The following is a 16,143-nucleotide window of genomic DNA, read 5'->3' on the forward strand; positions in this document are numbered from 1 at the left end:
TGTATAGTCAACGATACATAGAAATAATTCGAAAACATCATCAGAGTTGGCAGATACGTCAGAGCCACAAATAAAAACACCAAAGACACCAATGTGCACTAAACGATAATTAAAAACACAATCATAGAAAGCACATCACCACAAGAAATCGAACCGATCACCTCAACAAAAGACTTTCAGAGACACAATCGATTCGACGTCACATTCATCGATGCCAATCGATGAAATGTGTCAGTGTTAATGTGCAATGGTCCTGCTACACACCAGCATGGCAGCATTGCAAATAGATGATACATGAGAGGAGCAGAATATTTTTAGCCACGTCCATGCTAACTACCCTTCACACACACAAACATGTACAGGAGCAGCCAACTTTTTACCTTCTGCTTCAGTCATTGCTGTACATTCAAAGTGTCGGACGCAGAGTCCGTTGCCATGAAAACAAAATACGGATCCTTCTCGACGGTGCAATCGATAATCCCAAAGTGACCGAAAGATTATTTTTTAAAAAATTCAAAAATCATCGACAAACACTTTGAATCCTTGCAAAAGGTAAAGCCCGGTGGTCCGGCTGGTTGGGGGTCCAAAGGGGGGGGACAGACGGAGGAAACCAAGTCGAGGGTGCTCGAAGTGCGAGGCTGACTGCCCGCCCCCCACTCCGGGCCGACAGATTTAGATCAGGGTGAGACAGAGACGTCACCTTGTCCCCTCCAGCTGCCGTTACAACTTTACGTGGCTTGACTCCGGTTCTGAACCCGATTCATTCACATGTGCATTCGATCCGGTTTGCCTGGTGAAACTTTTCAGCCTGCACCGGTGCACATTGATGTCATGGTTGTGTGGCGGCTGAGTTATTCTTAGAGCAGCTGCCATTCGCCTTCGCCTTTTTAGGCCTGCGGCGTGACCTTAACCGCCCCACCGGTTCACTCACAACCCCCCCCCCCCCCCCACACACACACACACACACCCTTCTTCCACGAGCTGTCATCAGTTGAGCTTATATAGATGTATTAATACATGCATAGTGAAAAATAACTATATTAATATCACTGCTATTCACATTGTGGTATTTTTTGCAGCGTTGTGTTTTTTTCTTCAACGGTCAAAAAGTTTAACCTCTGTTTAATTTTCAAGTGCATGTAAAAAAAATGTAATATTTTGAAATATAAAACTGAACATGAAGTAATGGGAGGAATGATTAATGTAATACAGAAGCCCTTGCGATACACACCTTATCCGTTAGGTGGCGGTAATGTTCCGAAACTGGATTTGTAATGCACTGTTGGAGTAAGCAAGAGACACACACGAAGAAAAAAAAACCCAGCGTCCTACAACAATGAAGATTTGTTGTGTTATTATAATCATGACAGGTCATATTTGTTCATCTGCGCTAGAAGTTATCCTTTCTTGCTGCAGGAAATGAGATGGTGGGACGCAGTACTATAATGCATTTTGTTACCATTAGTGGAACTCGGTGGCCTTATGAACGTAAGTTAATGTAGCCCGTTAAGGCAGCACAGCATCGATGTGAATAATATTTACACAAAAGCGATCATTAGCATGTTGTTTATTACGCAAAATGCTAACAGTGGGTAACCCAAAGCATCCGTTCATCAAGATAGATGCCCTTTGAGTCTCGTGCTAGTTATAGACACGTAAATGTGTATTTTAAGTTGCGTGATTTTGCTCCAGACTGTTAAATTTCCGTGGCTCGTTTGCTGGCACCACATAAAAATTGCCTTGCGCACTGTTAAGTAAATGAATGTTGGAGCCATTAAATGTCGAACGCATGGGTCTATCCTTAACTAATGCATTATATGTGTTATTTGTTTACGTCTGGGGGTAGGGGAGTACTAACGAGTAAAAACAAGCCCATGTTATTCGTTAGGTTGCTCTTCGCCCAGTTAAATACAGAATATTAAAGTGATTACTATTCGAAAGCATGTGCATAGTTATTAATTGTGTTTACTAAGCACGGAGGCGTCCATCTTACTTTTCGGAACAGCCAATCGTAAAGCTCCCGGAGCTGACGTCATTTTAACGCAGAAGTGGTGTAAACAACTTTTTTCCTCCCCTCTAATAATTAAGTTGTGATGGATAGCTTGTTTAAAATGCCACCCCAAAAGACTTCTGTTCGTAATAAACCAAAGAGAACAAACGTAATGAGGACCATAGAACTAAAAAAAGAACTTATTGCCAAATTTGAAAGTGGGACACGGGTGTCTGACCTGGCTACTCAGTACAACATGGCCAAGTCCACCATATCCACCATATTGAAAAAGAAAGAAGCCATCAAAGCCGCCGATGTGGCAAAAGGAGTAAAAACACTTACAAGTAGGAGGCATTATCCGATGGAAGATGTGGAAAAGCTTCTGCTGCAGTGGGTCACAGAGAGGCAGGCGAGGGGTGAAAAGGTGTCGGAGCCTATCATTTGCGAGCGTGCACGGCAGCTGTACAGCGATCTGACTCGCGACAGCCCTGGGGACAGCCCGGATGACTTCAAGGCAAGCAGAGGTTGGTTTGAAAACTTCAAAAAGAGAAGCGGGATCCGCTACGTGGTCCGAAAGAAGGACACCCTTCGTGCCGATAAGGAAGGGGCCAAGAAATTTGTGGAGGGCTTTCAGGCGTTTGTCAGGAGCGGGGGCTTTCTACCCCAGCAAGTGTTCAACTGTGACGAGACTGGACTCTTTTGGAAGAAAATGCCCAAGAGGACGTACCTCACGCGAGAAGAAAAGAGCCTCCCAGGACACAAGCCCATGAAAGACAGGCTGACTTTGCTGCTCTGTGCTAATGCGAGCGGAGACTGTAAAGTCAAACCTCTGCTGGTGTACCACTCGGAAACCCCGAGAGCCTTTAAAAAGAACAATGTGCAGAAAAGCAAGCTGAGCGTCATGTGGAGGTCCAATCCCAAAGCGCTGGTCACTCGACAGTTTTTTACTGAGTGGTTCCAGGAGGTGTTTGCTCCCAGCGTGGCGGAATACCTGACAGAGAAAAATCTTCCACTCAAAGCCCTTCTGGTCCTGGACGCCTCACTGGCTCAGCCGACAGGGTTGGGAGAAGACTGGAGCAGTGAGCACGACTTCATCGCGGTCAGGTTTTTGCCGCCTAACACCGCACCGCTTCTGCAGCCCATGGACCAGCAACTCATCTCCAACTTCAAGAAACTCTACACCAAGGCACTTTTCCAACGGTGCTTTGAGGTGACCATGGAGACCAACCTTACCTTGAGAGAGTTTTGGAAGGACCACTTCAACATCCTCCACTGCTTGACTGTCCTGGAAAAAGCCTGGCAGCAAGTCACCAAGAGGATGGTGCAGTCGTCCTGGAGGAAGCTGTGGCCGGCCTCCACGATGCCCAGGTTCTTTGAAGCCTTTGAGCCTGATCCTGCTCTGGAAACTGACGTGGTGGATGAGATTGTCTCCCTGGGCAAGTTCATGGGCCTGGAAGTCGACAGCGACGACGTGGAGGAGCTGGTTGAAGAGCACACCCTGGTGCTCTCCAACGACCACCTCCAGGACATTCAGCAGCAAGACATTCCCGAGGACGCCTCCTCCTCCGGGGAAGACGCGGGTTGGAATGACAACATTCCCACAGCGGAAATCAAGGAGCTGCTGGGCTACTGGGCCAAGACGCAGAGTCTGGTGGCCAAGTGGCACCCTAGCGTCACCGTGGTGAAAAAGAACATCAACCTGTTTGACGGAAACGTGGTGGAGCACTTCCGGGCCATCCTGAAAAGTCGCAAGAGGCAGGCGGCTTTGGACAGCATCTTCTCCAAGGAAGAAGCCAATTGCGAGAGCAGCAGCAACAGTGGTGAGCTTCAAGCGTCGATCAGTGGAGTCAAGAGAGGAAGGAAGGACTGTACGCTGGAAGGCAACTTGGGTCAAGTCTTCACAGAAGAGGACACGCCTTCTGCCGAGTGACATCTGTTCTCTCCACTCCTCCATCATAATCATCATTATCATGTCTGTCACTCACATGGCTGTTAAGAATATAATTTCCTCTCTAACAGGAATTCAAATGTGCATTTTTTTTAAAAGTGGCAGTAATTGAAAGGTCAGAGAGCATCTGGTCGGGCCACTGAGATCAACCAGTGGTCTTGGTTCCTGTGTAGACAGTGCAGGACACTTTGTTCTTACGCATGTTAACAGTGGGGATGGGGACCCGAATCCAACTTTGAGAACTGGCAGGGATCCCTCCTCAGAAGCAGACCAGACTTGGAACGTCAGGTAATTGTTTTGAATTATTATCATTATATCTGCGGTTTTCAAAAATTATTCAAGTATTTAATTCGGTGATTATTTACATCCCACTAGAGGTAGACTGATTGACTCACTTAATGTTTTTGCAGACTTGAAGAAGCTAACAGTGGATCGGACCCGGCGAGAGGTCCTAACATCCGGCAATGCTTCACACTCGTGTATGTTCACGTGGTCTTTAAAATAGGAGCTGTGTTGGAGATGGTTCCATTCATTCTTTTCTGCCGTATCACATGTCTTGTGTTTTGCAGGAGCTAACCTGGGACCTGTACCTGCAACGAGCAACATCTTCAACACAACTCATTTTTATACACAACATGGCCACTTTGTGGTGCTGGCACATCGGAATTTAAATGCTTTGAAAATAGCACAATAAACCTCGAACTTAAGTTATAATTGATAGTTGTAATATTCGCAGTAGTCCTCCCTATAGTGATGTTGAGTACTTTAGCGTTTTAAGACTACATATCACTACTACTGTTTTTTAAGAGTGTCTTCACATGAAAAGTGTGTAGCTTCTTTTTACACTTGTATGACAGTTAAGAAAGTTACTCAAAACAGTGCCAAGTATGGACAACGGTACCTTTTTGATAACTGCTACAAAATCTAAAGGAAATTGGGAAAGGCCTTTACTGTATTTCTCATGAAAAATTAAAAAAAAAGAAATCTCCAAACTGTGATCTACAGGAATTCTCTTTTTTCTTTTATATATATATATATATAGTAAATAAAATTTCAGACTGTTGGAACCAGGAATATTTTGATAAAGGGCTTGTCAAATTGCGTGTTTTGTTTATGTTAAAACGACTACAGTACTTACAATTCCTACAGTACTTGAAGGCGGCGCGAGAGGGCGTTCCTTCGACGTGCACTTAAATGCACCGTGGAACGAACCACTCGCGTCTTTTCCGATCCTATCTTCTCTCTCATTGGCATCGGAACTGCCTTATTGTTGTTCATCCGTTGCTCCACAGGCCAGGCTGACACCGAGGTTCGGCGGGCGGCTACGGTCTCCAGGAAGCCGGACGCCGCCTCTCGGCTGCTTCGACGTCCTTCCCCTCAACCACAACAATAATGGCAGATTGTTTAAAGTAAGCAGATCGCACCTTGCATGTCTTTTGCAGTCCGCCTCGACCTTTTATTTGTTCATTTTACTCTGGTCAGGTTGACTTTTGCGCTCATATTGATATATGAAGGTTGAGTGTCGCCTATCACGACATGCATGTATGCACGTAAACGCAACACTTGCTTTGCTCCGAAATGAAATACAGTATACACATGCATCGGACATTTCTTAAAACCACAAAAACAACTGTCATATTGTATCTTGATGTCTTGGTTCATTAAACGTTTTTCACCATAGAACGTAATGGACTCGACAAAAGTATTGGGACACCTCTGATCTGATCAGGCAGGTAAAGACAATTGCTTGCAACTTTAGGTGGAAAATTATGGAAACTTAGTTTTGTAAAGTCATTGTGCATTTTTTAGAGCGATGATTTTTAAGAAGCTAAAAAGGCAGTCAAGATGAAGAGAGGTTACGCCGGAAAAAGGTACAAGGACAATGAAGTTTCAATTTTTGTATTTTCAGGACTTTACATCCTCACTTTTGTATTGTTTGTATCAGGTACCAGAATCCTCACAATGTCTCTATAAATAATCCAAGCACCAGCTGCTCCGGTCTTGCCAAGGTTGTCAGGCTTCCTCCCAGGCTCTTGTTGAAGGACATGTGGCCTCACAGCAAAGGAACCTCCCAGTTTCAGGACAGAAACTTCCACTCCTGGACTCCAGGTGGAGAACCACCACAGGAACAATTATGGCCAGATGAAGAAGGGCACTCCAGTCAGCAGGACATGTGGACAGTCACGGCAGGCAGGGACAACAACCGAGGCCAGTATCAGGCTGGCAAGCTGCCTTCCTCAGAACCAAACCGGACTTGGAACCCCAGCAGAAACCTATTCTGCAGGCCTGGTAATTATTGTCAATTATTCCAATTCCTTTCATTTATAATATTGATTAGTCTATAAAATGCTTCAGATTCAGTAGCAGCAATGGTTGGTAGTGTCCAAAACGACGCAGATGTCTTCACGCTTCAGCCTAGTGAGGAAGAGCAGAAGAGGCCACCAGTGATCTCCAGCAAGAAGGAGCCCCCCACTTATCCTCCAGGTGGGGCTAACTGATAGCACTGACATGGATGTTTAAAATCGTCAACTGGATTCCACAATTTGTCTGCCATCTTTAATTTTTAAACACAGGCAGCCCGGAGGAGCAATGGCAACTCCAGATCGTTGCCAGAGGTCGAGTCAACTGTCCCAAATGTAAAAGTGTGAGCAGGAAGACGGTGGAAGGGCTGAAGAAGCACATGGACAACTGCAGACTGGTCTGCACCCCTCAAGTCTAATGTTTCAATTTTTTTTTAATAATAAAATGTCTGACGATAGATGTCGTTGACTGATGTGACTTGCAGCAAGCGTTTACGTGCCAACACTGCGGGAAGCAGCTCAGGTCTTCCACGGGGATGAAGTATCACATCATGGCTGACCACGGCAGCCCGGTAAGTGCCGAGGGTGGCCCAAAAACTTCAGCATCAGACGGCAGTTGTAAATGTTGCCTCGCCTCTTCACCAGCCGTCAGTGGAAGACATCCGGGACCTGGACGTGCGTGTCCTCAAAGACAAACTAAGGAAAATCTTGAAGCAGTTGGGGAAAGTCAAGTGCCCCAAAGAGGTAAAGTCAATTGTATTGTAACACTTTTGTTAACAATTGTGATGATTCTCTGTTTTATATTGGATTTAGTTTGTGTATATACACAGGCAGGCAAATGCTCAGTGATATGAATTCCTTTTACATAGTCACCCCCTAGTGGTCAGTCTAAGATGGTGCATAACTAAAATGCCTTGCAGCAGGCTATGTTCAAGGAACCTGTAGTTGGATTCTGGAATATTCTGACCAAATATTGTGATTTTACGTGTTTTCCAGGGTTGCACAGCGACGTTCAGTAGCATCATGGGTTACATGTACCACATTAAGAAGTGCGGCAAGGAGCAGGCAGAACTGGACAAGATGCTGCTAACCTGCTCGCATTGCGGGAAAGCATACAAGTCCAAAGCAGGCCTGGAGTACCACCTCAAGTCCGAGCACACCCCCGTGAGTCCCGAGCATCAAGATGAGGCGATGGAGGTCCAGAGCCAAGCTGAGGCGGAGAAGACAGCCAGCGGCAGAATCCAGCGGGCTTCGGCGCAGCTGGCCAACTTTCACATGGCACAAATGTCCAACAAGGACCCATCAAAAGACTGTCCCAAAAGGCCCTTTCAGTCCGACCTGGTGCCCGACGACAAGAAGGTCAATCAAATCTGTCTTTGCTATTCACGGCAGGTTTTTCTTAAATGGGTTGTCTCGCTTTTAGTTGAAGTACTTGCGACCTGGCCTGCCTGCCTTCAGCCAGGAGCTGCTGAGGAAGTGGAAGGATGAATTGAAGCTACACAAGAAGCTCCTCTGTCCCAACCAGGTCGTGTGCTCATTTATTCTGAAAAAGGATGTCCTCTTCAATGCACTTTGTATTGTCTTTCAGGGTTGTGGATGCACATACACTAGCGTGTCCGGACTCAAGGCTCACTTGGGGCTATGTACAAGGGTGCGTCACCTTCTATAGATATTAGATTCTTCCCAGCGTGATGAACAAACGAGGCTGATGCTACCATTCCCGTGCAGGGCGACTTTGAGGTGGGAACGTACCAATGTCTGCTTTGCGACAAGGAGTTTCACTCGGAGAGCGGTGTGAAATATCACATCAACGCCACGCATTCGCAGGTAACACGTGCATTTCTACATTAAAAAATCAACTGACTCTGTTCATTAGAAGTTCAAAAGGACGTACTATTATCCATGCTATCTGTGAGCTCGTCTATAGCGTTTTGCATCTTGTGTTAGCATTATGCTAGCAAAAAACGAAAACGTCACATCATACGCTTGTATGCTCCAGGAATGGTTTGTGACCAACAAAAAAGCTACCATGAAGTTGAAAAGGCAACCCAGAGAGACGGTCTACCATACAGAGGAGAAGATCGTGGACCACCACCATCATTATCATCATCCTCTTTCACGGATGCAGCGTCCTTTCACGCTTCTGTGTACACCTGTGGAGCGTTCAGCCCAGCCCGTGTGGCTGGTTGATGACGTGAGGGCCGAGCAGGCCCCCATTGAGTTGGAGGAGGCCGACAAGATGGTGGAGGGGAAGCGCAAGGACGGGTTCCACCCGACACGAAGCAGCGTGCTGATGGAGTGAGAGACAATCGGCCGGAATGGAGTTCCACTTGGAGGCCTTCAAAAGACAAAAAGTGGCTTGATAAATCCAGGAGAGTGCAGGTGAGCTGAGAAGGAAGGTGAGAGATTGTTGTTTGTACAAATGTGTTCATGTATGTCACCCTTTGTGTTCACCTACTTGCTGTAAAATACTTTCGCTCAAACTTATGTGCCTCTCAGATTCGATTTGAGTGGTGTACAGAAAATGGTCATTTAACTTTAGATAAGAGACACACATCGATTGAGTTTACTGCGTGTTTTAAACTTGCCATGTGATACTTCTTGCTTGGCAGCCCTGTTCAAACATGTCATTAAATACTTTCAACCAAATTCAGAATCAGCACAAACATTTGATCTAGAAAAGTTTATTTGCATCACTAAATCAATAAAAAAAAATGTAAAAAAACAAAAATTGACCTGTCTTGACCAGTGAGTGTCCGAAGTGTGCGCATGCGTGTGAAAAGGCTGCAGTCCTCCTCTCCGCTGATAGGGGGCGACGTGAGTAGCCCCCCTCTCCCACTACAATAAACATGGCGGACTCGAGGCAGCTGAGCGCGAGTTTTAATCAAAACAAGTGCTGACAGTACGTATTTCCTATGAAAAACTCATTTGTTTCAGTGTCCGACCCAATGAGGTGGTTGCCAAAATATTTAGAGACCTAATTGCTACGCTCTACTTTCCGGGAGGGGGACTCGAACTCACATATTCAGATTCGATCATCGTGGACCAGAACGCGGATAGTCTGCCTTCGCCACCTAAAAGGGGCGGTCGATGAGTCTACCAACTGACCTTTTAACTACATCTCGGTGCGTCTGTTATGACTTAACTTGAATTGTTTATCAAATGTACTGCATTATAAAAGATATTGACGACGGCCCGGCAAGCTACCGCCAAGTTAGCATTAGCCTAAGGATGCTAACTCAAGTCGCGTGACGGGACATGCCTGACAGGAAGTGTAAATTATTATATACAAAATTACAGTTACATTTCAAAACTATACTTGTTAGGTTCATTGAAGACTCGTCAATTGTGGGATCTGTAAAGTTTGCATCAATACCTGTCGTGTAATAAATGATTTTGTATGTGTGAAATGATGTGACTTGTTTTCATTGCAGCTGGACAGGCAACGTGACAAGACACACATGACGGAACGTCTGAGAAGATAATGTTCAAGGAAAAGGTGCCAGATGTTGACGACCCTGAGCAAGGTTTCTATATTCAACCACAATTTACTATTTTTATTTTCAAAAGAACGAGATTGCTAAAAATCAACTGGGTTGCATCACCTTTGCTGAGTATGCAGTTACTCCAGACCCAAAGTCAATTTCCATCATGTATGTCCCCTTAAAACATGGAATCGAATGTACAAAATAGAATGACAACGTTTATCTAACAGGTCAAGAGTTGCCGTCTAAGCCCTTCTTCGATTTAACACCCTCCTCCAGAGGTCGGCAACGTAAAAAGAACATAAGATTACGGGACTATGAGACCTGCGAAACAAATGAGGAATCAAAGGATGAGGAAGTGCTGGCGAGGAAGCCCCCGGCAAAGCCGGCGGCAACAACTCCCAAGAACACGCCTGCCAAGCGAGGAGGACGTCCGAGAAAGCATACGCTGGTGGGCGCAGAAGTCTCCGCATCACCTCACGTGGCCAACGGGGACGTGTCGGCCCATACGAACGATTCCCCCTCGCCTGTCACTGAGGGGTCTTTGGAGAATGGGATGCCGAAGCCAAAGAAGAAGTACGTGAAAAAGCAGAAAGTGGATGTAGAGCCTGTCACACCAACTGAGACCATTAAAGAAGAAGAACCTGAGGTGTTGTCACCAGGAGGGCGCCCAAGGAGGAGTGCTGCTAAAATGTGAGTCACTGAGAGCAAAAACATGACATTGTCATGTTATTACAATAATTGCTCGAGAACGATTTTTTATATTGGGGTAAATAAAAACAGCCTTGTCAGTTTTAACAACCTTTCTGACTACAATGAATTATATTAAGATTCATTCAAATCCGACTTTTATGGAAAGACCTTCTACATGTCTACTCGTCACTTCAAAAACATTTTAGGGCAATTAAGTTCCTCCATGCGATGGTGAACGAGGGAACTAATTCTTCCCTTGACGGTCCAAACGAAGCCATCCCCAAGCCGGCATTGGAAACCACGAAGGAAAATAGTCCTCAAGAGGAAAAAGGTACAACGAGATAATACTGCGAGCCACGTACATTTTCATAAGCAAATGTCATTTGATCCGCAACCAAGGCCGCAGAGGCAGAAAGAGAAAATATTCGGATGGTGACGCTGCAGAAGATGAGGACTTTGTTCCCGAGCTCGCGGAAGCCGAGGCATCGGAGGAGGAAGACAAGGAAGAGGTGGAGGTGGATGAAGACGACTTGAGCGACTCGGAATATCACAAAGAAAAATACAGTTGCACTGTTAGTGCCTTGGTTCTACCTCCACCTTAAGACGGGAACCGACCATATTCGGGACTAATTATAAAAAACAAATTTCTCCTCCAGACTGCTCGTGTACTCCAAGTTCCCGCCCTCTTGTTTGGCGCCATTTTGGAAACCGTCAAAACTCACAAGAAATTGTAAGTCTTGCTTGGATGTTCTCACTTTATCTGACCAGTTTTGTGCCTAAAAATATAAATCCATCTTTTTTTTGTCTCACAGTCGTGACATGCAACTCTGTAGCTGGGTGTTTCCGGAGTGGCTGCCCTCCTCCAGCGTCTGGCATCGCGTGCCCTCCAGGTGCTTCCCTTCACCGTGCGACAGCAGCCATCTTAAAAATCTGTAAAAGTGACGTTAGCGTGTGTTTTCCCCAGTCAACTGGAGTCCTATCTACCTCAGGAGCGTCTCTCGGCTGCTTTCAAAGTGTCCAGGGACGGTTGCGGAAAGGAGACGCCGCTGCAGAGACTCAACAGGTACAAACATACTCGCCGGCCTCGCTTTACGTGTGATCAGATCAGAACGACTGCTTACACTTCGGTGCAGGTTTGAATCGCTACCCGCCCACCCGCAGTGCTGGGACATGCATTTGTTCACCGGCGGGCCGGTGTGGGCCATGGAGTGGTGCCCAACGCCAGATTGTGCGGTGGCTTCGCAGTACTTGGCCGTCGCCTGCCACAAGGACATGGAGGAGCAGCACTATTTTCACAAAACCTATTCCGGACCGGCGTTGGTTCAACTGTGGGATGTGGGCACACTGGAGTACAACACCAGGTCTGCATTTCATCAAGCTACTATGGCCTTAAAACAACTTTTATGTTATGTTAACTTCCTGCTCTTCTGCAGGCCAGACTCCCAGCCTAGCCTAGCCTACGGGCTGGCCCTGGACAAAGGTTTCATCTGGCATTTGAAGTGGTGTCCATCAGGCGGTTGGGAGTTGCCAACCTCCCAGAGAAAGGTCAGAGGAGGTTTTTCCCACATATGTTACACTGTGTATTAACTCGTGATTTTTTTTTTTTCAAGGCTCCCCTATTGCCGAGACTTGGTCTCCTGGCCGTTGCTACTTCCATGAGTGTGGTCACCATCTACAGCCTGCCCCATCCTGATGCCCTGCGCGCTAGCCAAAAGCACACAGACTCAGGTAAAATCAGAAAAAACTTCCCACCTTTTCTGATTTCCACCCCACAAATACTGCAGTATACCTTTCTGTCCAGCAGAGAGCAGTGTTGCCACATTTAGAGTCCACAAATTCCCGCAGTCCCCTCAAAATGTTTTTTTTTTAGCTCCTAGCATATATGAGGATTAGATATGTTCATCATCAATCACACACAAGCATCGCTGTCAAGTCAAACCACTTGCAACTGCCCACATCTTCAATTAACTGACCCGCTTCGGGCGGGTGGGTGTTTTGAGGGCGTCACACACTATCTAATGTCTTATCTATTTAACGGTGTGCCGGCCTACTCGCTTTTAGTGTGATGACGGCGCCTGCGGTGGCGTCGGCTCAGCGTCATATACCCTCAGAAAGTGTGCGGCGTCGATAAATGACTTGCACACGCGTCTACCTATGCTGCGTCTGTGTGTCAGAGATAATCAGATGAGACCATGGCCTTTCCTTTCCATTTTATTTTGTAGAAATGGGTCATTGAGCGACTCCATCAGCTCGCCGCCTCCAAGCATAACTTGCGCGCATTAGCTCGGCTCCATAAACACACACACAGAATATTACACTTTACTGAATTTTATGCGGTGCGCGCGTGTGCGTTATACCAAATGTATGCTTTGGTGAACAGATGTTGCTTGAGGACATCTTGGAGAAAAAAAAATAAATCCAGGGAAGCATCCCAGAAGGCAGAGAGTGGCAAAAGAGCAGAAGTGACGCTAACAGCGGCTCATTACAAATGCTCTTGTCCCATGAATGAATGAGGCGTGAAAGAGAGGAGGAAGAGGAGGTGGAAACAGCAAGGGGGGGAGTTGTAAAAGACAAAAGGTGCTCGGCGGCTCAGGAGTAATTGACTGTTCCTATTTCTCCCCCATCAGAGTGGGATCTATAATTGAAATGACAAAGAAGATGCATTACACGGCTGGTTGTTAGCGTGGCAAAGCTGTGAAATTTACACCGCTGTTCGCGCTTATCCCGTCAGTCAATTTGAACCAACAGACAAGTACAAAATATAGCTGAGTTTAGAAGAGGAAAAAAAATTAGAATAGTATGGTTTTCTCCACGTGTAGGCGGTGTGACTAAATGTGATTTTTAACTCGGCAGGCGACGCCAGCCAGTCACCGAGAATTTACAAGGTGAGTGAGTGCTCTCTTGTTTTCGATGACGCCCTTCTCCCGTTGTTTACTTAATGGGCCCGGTTCTTCCCTGCAGCCTCATCCCGTGGTCACCCTGAAGCTGGGCTCCTTGAAGGCTCCTCCCCCGGAGAGCAGTGGCCAGGTTCTGTCTATGGACTGGCTGCCTGTCAAACCGCACGACCTCATCGCCATTGGCTTCTACAACGGTACCTTTTTTCACACTTGCATGGAATTTTTTTTTTTTTTAATCTGAAATGTGTCTTCTCTTCTTAAAGGCTTGGTGGGTCTGTGGGATCTGAACACCAAATCTCCCTATTTACGCATCCAAGAGTCACATGACCCTCCCAGCTTGCTGCCGTACAAATGCTTCCTCGCTCACGAGCACGCCGTGCGAGCGCTCACGTTCTGTCCCGCCAGCAGGTAAGCAGATCCCTCACCCGCCATGACGGCATCAAACCTTCCAAGCTCTCAAGAATCCACATCGTCTTTTGTGGCAGACATTTTGTGGCAACGGCCGGGGAGGACCGCCTCCTGAAGACGTGGGATCTGCGCAGGCTCTACGGGCCTGTCACGGTGCACAAACGTTCACTGATTAATGAGATCTGCTGGCCCGCCAATGCACCAGGACTTCTATGGGCCCAGGATTCCGTCTTTGCAGCGTAACACACTCGTATTTCCTTGAATATTTATTTCTGGGATGTTTGAGTTTATTTGGATATGTTTTTTTTTTTGTTTTTTTTTGTCCTCCAGCAACAGTGGAAATGGAGTCCATTACTTAGATCACCAAATGCAGTCTTACTTTGCCGTACCCAGGCTGACCACCATTTGGGTCTGTCACCGTATTCATATTTCATTTGGACCACGTCTCGACGCTGTCTCGTGACTTCCTCTCTCGTCGCAGTCCGCCTCCTACTCTGATTGGTTCCACGGTTTCCTGACGGCAGACATGATCGGCGATGTCATCTTGTGCATGTTGCCGCCCTTGATAGACGGCGCTCCTCAGTACATCAAAAAAACGGTGGAGAGGAGATTTGTAAGTTGACCCCTGCCTGAGCATTTACAGTGAAAATCGGTGATGTTGGGAAAAATGTTTTCAAACTTACCTATACTTGGAATATATTTCAATGTATGAAGACACTATTTCAAATATTCCTTAGCACCTGTTAAGACACTTCTGTCTCCTCAGCCCATCTACATGACTTCTATGGAGCTGCACGGTGAAGAGGCGAATGAGGAGGAACAGGAAGTGTGCAAAGAGGAGAGGAAGGAGGAGGATGAAGCAGAGGAAGGAACGAGTGGCGGCGGGAAAGCTGAGACTGGAGCGCATCCCTACGAGTCATACAAAGACGCACAGAGGAAGTACTATCTTCACCACGCTGACAATAACATGGTAGGCAGTGTTAAATACATTTGCTGACTGGTTTTAGTATTCAATAAAACTGCCAGGTTGAGTGTTCAAAATTATTAACAAGAATTGTTTGGTCTCTTGCAGAAGTTATTTACCAAATATGGACGCTTGTGGAAGCGGATGAAAAACACAGAGTTCACCAATAAGCTCGATTTGGATCTGATGCCTTTGGCTTCACTGCACAAGGTAAACACACACACAAACACAACGCAACAGCACATGAAAAGATCAAGTCCACAACAAGCGATGGACCAAGAGCCTCCTCGTCCTCCTGGTGCGCACGTGCCTGTGTGTAATGATGTGTAAAATAAGAAAAATGTCGCCCGGGGTTGAAGGCGGCGGTGGCCGCTCAGGCTTTCAATGAGTTTAGTTTGAACAGAAGAGGAGGAGGAGGAGGAGGAGGAGAGGCGGGGCAGTGATGATAGACAACCCGGCGGTGCAAAATGCTGCAGGGTTTTGTCTTAAAAAAGGATTAGACAGAAAAGGCCAGAGTAGGCCTTTTTTTTTCCCGACAGTAAAATGGACTGAAGGGGACCAAAAAAGATGCAAACAAACGTCTCTATACAAATATTTCATTTTGTCACAAAAATCCGGGTTGAGGTGCGGTTACAAAAAACATAGAAAGTTGTATAAAATTATAATTGTATATTATATATATATAATATAATGTATTCATAATAACTACAAGTGACCAAATGGGAGTTTGCCCAGCATGACAGAATTCTGTCGGATATTTACGGGTTGAAATTTGCTCCCGCCACCTTCATCTCTTCAAAACTCGTCCACGACCCCCTTCACTTCTCTCAGGTGCGTCTCAGTCCAAACCTGAGCTGCCACATGTGGATGGCATCGGGGGGCCAAGCTGGCCTGGTCCGCCTCCACTGCATCAGTGGAATGAACAACAAAGGCGTGCAAAACCTCATCCACCGGGCCTGCAGTGGCCCCCTGGAGGTCTCCCCAGATGACCCCCAAGACGTGCCTCAGGATGTCCCCTCAGACACCTCCCAAGACATTCCCCAGGTGGGCCTCTAGGACATCCCTCCCCGGATGTCCCCCAGGATCCCATAAGACCACGACACATTGTTTTTGTCTTTTTCATCCCATTACAGCAAGTCTAAATATTAAAAAAAAGAAAGTTTTCTGGACGACTTGAGTTACGGAATTACTTGAACGCACCTTTATTTGGCCAAATGTTGTATATTTTTTAACAGAAAATAGCTTCATTATCACAAATGTTATGTACAGAACGTATACGCATTTCTAGTCAAATGCTGTTTGAAATTTTAGCGTTTCTTATGGAAAACCAACTGTAAACCTTTTTCTATTCTATTCATTGTTTTTGCTGGATTAATAAAGTCAATTTTGAACATTGGCTCATGTCATTTGTTATTTACACCTCGTTATTATTCATTTGGGTCTTGGCTCAATATTTAT

At 46.2% G+C, this 16,143-nt stretch overlaps 3 protein-coding genes across 9 annotated transcripts; all 3 read left to right on the forward strand.

The window, feature by feature from the left end:
• Positions 1-965: 965 nt before the first annotated feature.
• Positions 966-4,936, forward strand: LOC133146406 (tigger transposable element-derived protein 1-like). Its single transcript, XM_061270142.1, has 3 exons — positions 966-4,226; positions 4,349-4,417; positions 4,508-4,936. Exon 1 carries the CDS (start codon positions 2,094-2,096, stop codon positions 3,918-3,920), a length of 1,827 nt encoding a protein of 608 aa, XP_061126126.1. The 5' UTR covers positions 966-2,093; the 3' UTR covers positions 3,921-4,226; positions 4,349-4,417; positions 4,508-4,936.
• Positions 4,937-5,084: 148 nt separating this feature from the next.
• Positions 5,085-8,904, forward strand: znf512 (zinc finger protein 512). Of its 3 annotated transcripts, none has more exons than XM_061270143.1 (13): positions 5,085-5,347; positions 5,620-5,671; positions 5,748-5,809; positions 5,884-6,227; positions 6,294-6,422; positions 6,512-6,636; positions 6,724-6,810; positions 6,884-6,982; positions 7,235-7,597; positions 7,662-7,766; positions 7,827-7,889; positions 7,967-8,065; positions 8,238-8,904. In XM_061270143.1, the coding sequence occupies exons 3-13, from the start codon at positions 5,784-5,786 to the stop codon at positions 8,538-8,540; spliced, it is 1,743 nt and encodes a 580-aa protein (XP_061126127.1). In that variant the 5' UTR covers positions 5,085-5,347; positions 5,620-5,671; positions 5,748-5,783; the 3' UTR covers positions 8,541-8,904. The 3 variants fall into 3 exon arrangements, with proteins under 3 accessions (XP_061126127.1, XP_061126129.1, XP_061126128.1); XM_061270145.1 differs by having other exon boundaries at positions 7,662-7,763; positions 8,238-8,540; XM_061270144.1 differs by having other exon boundaries at positions 5,620-5,667; positions 8,238-8,540.
• gtf3c2 (general transcription factor IIIC, polypeptide 2, beta) lies at positions 8,480-16,081 on the forward strand. 5 transcript variants are annotated; one of them, XM_061270137.1, is made up of 21 exons: positions 9,018-9,140; positions 9,244-9,363; positions 9,673-9,765; positions 9,954-10,416; positions 10,623-10,747; positions 10,816-10,988; positions 11,073-11,146; positions 11,229-11,306; positions 11,381-11,479; positions 11,550-11,777; positions 11,850-11,961; positions 12,027-12,144; positions 13,270-13,301; positions 13,378-13,507; positions 13,577-13,721; positions 13,799-13,960; positions 14,052-14,130; positions 14,203-14,334; positions 14,488-14,691; positions 14,794-14,895; positions 15,517-16,081. In XM_061270137.1, the coding sequence occupies exons 3-21, from the start codon at positions 9,723-9,725 to the stop codon at positions 15,739-15,741; spliced, it is 2,724 nt and encodes a 907-aa protein (XP_061126121.1). In that variant the 5' UTR covers positions 9,018-9,140; positions 9,244-9,363; positions 9,673-9,722; the 3' UTR covers positions 15,742-16,081. The 5 variants fall into 5 exon arrangements, with proteins under 5 accessions (XP_061126123.1, XP_061126121.1, XP_061126122.1 ...); XM_061270139.1 differs by lacking the exons at positions 9,018-9,140; positions 9,244-9,363 and adding an exon at positions 8,480-8,620; XM_061270138.1 differs by lacking the exon at positions 9,244-9,363 and having other exon boundaries at positions 9,025-9,140.
• The last annotated feature ends 62 nt before the right edge of the window (positions 16,082-16,143 follow it).

Source organism: Syngnathus typhle, linkage group LG22 (genome assembly GCF_033458585.1).
Source record: "Syngnathus typhle isolate RoL2023-S1 ecotype Sweden linkage group LG22, RoL_Styp_1.0, whole genome shotgun sequence".
Taxonomy (NCBI): domain Eukaryota; kingdom Metazoa; phylum Chordata; class Actinopteri; order Syngnathiformes; family Syngnathidae; genus Syngnathus; species Syngnathus typhle.

Excerpts from the sequence above, each read along its gene's own strand:
- znf512 (XM_061270143.1), top strand. The coding sequence starts at position 5,784 with ATGAAGAGAGGTTACGCCGGAAAAAG. Across the intron at positions 6,228-6,293 it reads AAACCTATTCTGCAGGCCTG|ATTCAGTAGCAGCAATGGTT; the intron begins GTAATTATTGTC and ends AAAATGCTTCAG. Across the intron at positions 7,598-7,661 it reads TGGTGCCCGACGACAAGAAG|TTGAAGTACTTGCGACCTGG; the intron begins GTCAATCAAATC and ends TCTCGCTTTTAG.
- gtf3c2 (XM_061270139.1), top strand. The coding sequence starts at position 9,723 with ATGTTCAAGGAAAAGGTGCCAGATGTTGACGACCCTGAGCAAG. Across the intron at positions 11,962-12,026 it reads TGCCAACCTCCCAGAGAAAG|GCTCCCCTATTGCCGAGACT; the intron begins GTCAGAGGAGGT and ends TTTTTTTTCAAG. Across the intron at positions 14,335-14,487 it reads AAACGGTGGAGAGGAGATTT|CCCATCTACATGACTTCTAT; the intron begins GTAAGTTGACCC and ends CTGTCTCCTCAG.
- LOC133146406 (XM_061270142.1), top strand. The coding sequence starts at position 2,094 with ATGGATAGCTTGTTTAAAATGCCACCCCAAAAGACTTCTGTTCGTAAT.